The following is a 2,064-nucleotide window of genomic DNA, read 5'->3' on the forward strand; positions in this document are numbered from 1 at the left end:
ATATGGCCAAGTTAGTTTTCTCTATGGGGTGGTTATTAAAATTCAGGTTCATAGCCCCCCATGTAAGACATGCTTAGTAATATCTTTGGAAATGATATGGAATAGTAAGTGGCAAAAATATTAAGATACAAATTATTACAGAGTCTAAAATCCCTGAAAGAAAATAGAGAATAAAGAATGAAGACAAAAGTGAACAGAATCAAGTCCTTGCCTGTAGCACTGGATGATTCTACATCCCTGAGCCTCCATATTTGGCTCTGGAAGCTCCTCATTATATCTGCCTTCAACATTCACATATGAGTTTTCACCCTCTCTTCAAAAGATATGGAGAATAATTCTCAGTACATACACAATTTTTTCCTTGAGAACCAGATAGATTTCAGAGTGGTAATGACGGTAGAAATAGAGGGATCTCTAAGGGCGCTTGAAGCTAAGAGAAGGCTCAAGGGGAGTGAGTGCCTGTAAGGGACAGACACCAGATGACCAGGGTAAAGACCCAGAGGCATCTCCACCCCCTGCATGCTGACCTGATCATTGGCTCAGTTGTGTGCTGAACTACTAAGTCACTTAGCTAATCAGGGCTAAGAGTTGGGCCTGTGTTCACTACAGAACCCAGGATATCCTGGAATATCCTGCTGTCGATGACAGAGAAGAAAGGAGGCAAAATCCGTGCATAAACTGATGGGACAGACACATTCTTTGTTTTAGTGGAAGTTTCAAATTTATGAAACTTTCAATCTATCTCTGTATATCTCTGTTTCTCTTCCTAAATTACTGTAATGACTTTCAAACACCTAGCAAAACTGATTACAGAAATTCATTAAAGTAAGAAGGATACAAAGGGAATCAAAGTCATCAAACCCATATGAATTAGTTCCAGGAATTTTTGTGGAAAACAGAGGTTTCTATAGCACTTGGAGGAAATAAAAAAAGATGTGCTTTCCTGGAAAAGAGGAGGTACAGAGAGGTAGCTATGTGAAAACTGGAAGCCAAGATTTTGGTAGACCTTGAGCCAGTTCCTGAATCATAATGGTCTCAATGGCTGATGGTTGCATATGCAAAGAAATGGATACAACCCAACATCTGTGACACATATGAATGATCCATGCTGACCAACAAAAACAGGGTGCAAGGGAGCAGAGGCACTCATGAACATGCTCCCAGAGTTTCTGGCTAGGACTTCCTCCTGCCCATCAGCTTCCTCAGGCCCTGTTTCAGGTCTTTGTTTCTCAGGCTGTAGATAAAAGGGTTTAGCATGGAGGAAAGAACTGTGTAGACAATTGTTGCCACACGATCTCTCACGGTGTATTTGGACAGGGGCTGTAAATAGACATAGAAGATGCTTCCATAAAAGAGTGTTACCACAGTGAGGTGAGAGCCACAAGTGGAGAAGGCTTTGCGTTTCCCAGCAGCCGAGGGGATCCTGAGAACCGTAATGAGGACTCTTATATAAGAGAAAGTAACGCACAGAAAGGGAGTCACCAAAACAACGGAACCTTCTGACATTATCACAATTTCATTGACAAATATGGAGGAGCAGGACAATTTCATCATAGGGTTGATGTCACAGAGGAAGTGATGGATAACATTGGAGTCACAGAAGGTGAGACGATTCAGTAACAGGGTGTGTAGGAGTGAGTGGAGGTGAGGAAGTGAGCAGGAAAAGGCCACCAGCAGAACACAGCGACGGTGGTTCATGGTGGTGACATAGTGGAAGGGGTCACAGATGGCCACATAGCGGTCAAAGGCCATGACTGCCAGGAGGCAGCTGTCAGTGTTGCCCAGAGCATAAACAAAATACATCTGTGTCAGACACCCAGCATAGGAGATGGTCTTCTCTGACAGGAAGCTCACTAGCATCCTGGGGACAATGGTGGTTGTAAAGCAAATGTCAGTGGAGGACAGGAAACTCAAGAAGAAATACATGGGGGTCTGGAGCTGGGGGTCAGAGTGGATGGCGAGGATGATGAGTAGGTTCCCTGTTATGGTGACCAGGTACATGGTGAGGAAGAGGATAAAGAGTGGCTTCTGGTCCTCAGGCCTGGAGGAGAGTCCCAGGAGGAT

At 44.1% G+C, this 2,064-nt stretch overlaps 1 protein-coding gene across 1 annotated transcript; it reads right to left on the minus strand.

Moving 5' to 3' along the window:
- Positions 1-1,173: 1,173 nt before the first annotated feature.
- LOC144215995 (olfactory receptor 1L8-like) lies at positions 1,174-2,064 on the minus strand (the record flags this gene model as incomplete). The annotated part of the gene is made up of 1 exon (XM_077748735.1): positions 1,174-2,064. A coding segment is annotated over one exon (891 nt), but the record flags the coding sequence as incomplete, so codon positions are not given.

Source organism: Crocuta crocuta, unplaced genomic scaffold (assembly GCF_008692635.1).
Source record: "Crocuta crocuta isolate KB4526 unplaced genomic scaffold, BGI_CrCroc_1.0 scaffold1099, whole genome shotgun sequence".
Lineage (NCBI taxonomy): Eukaryota > Metazoa > Chordata > Mammalia > Carnivora > Hyaenidae > Crocuta > Crocuta crocuta.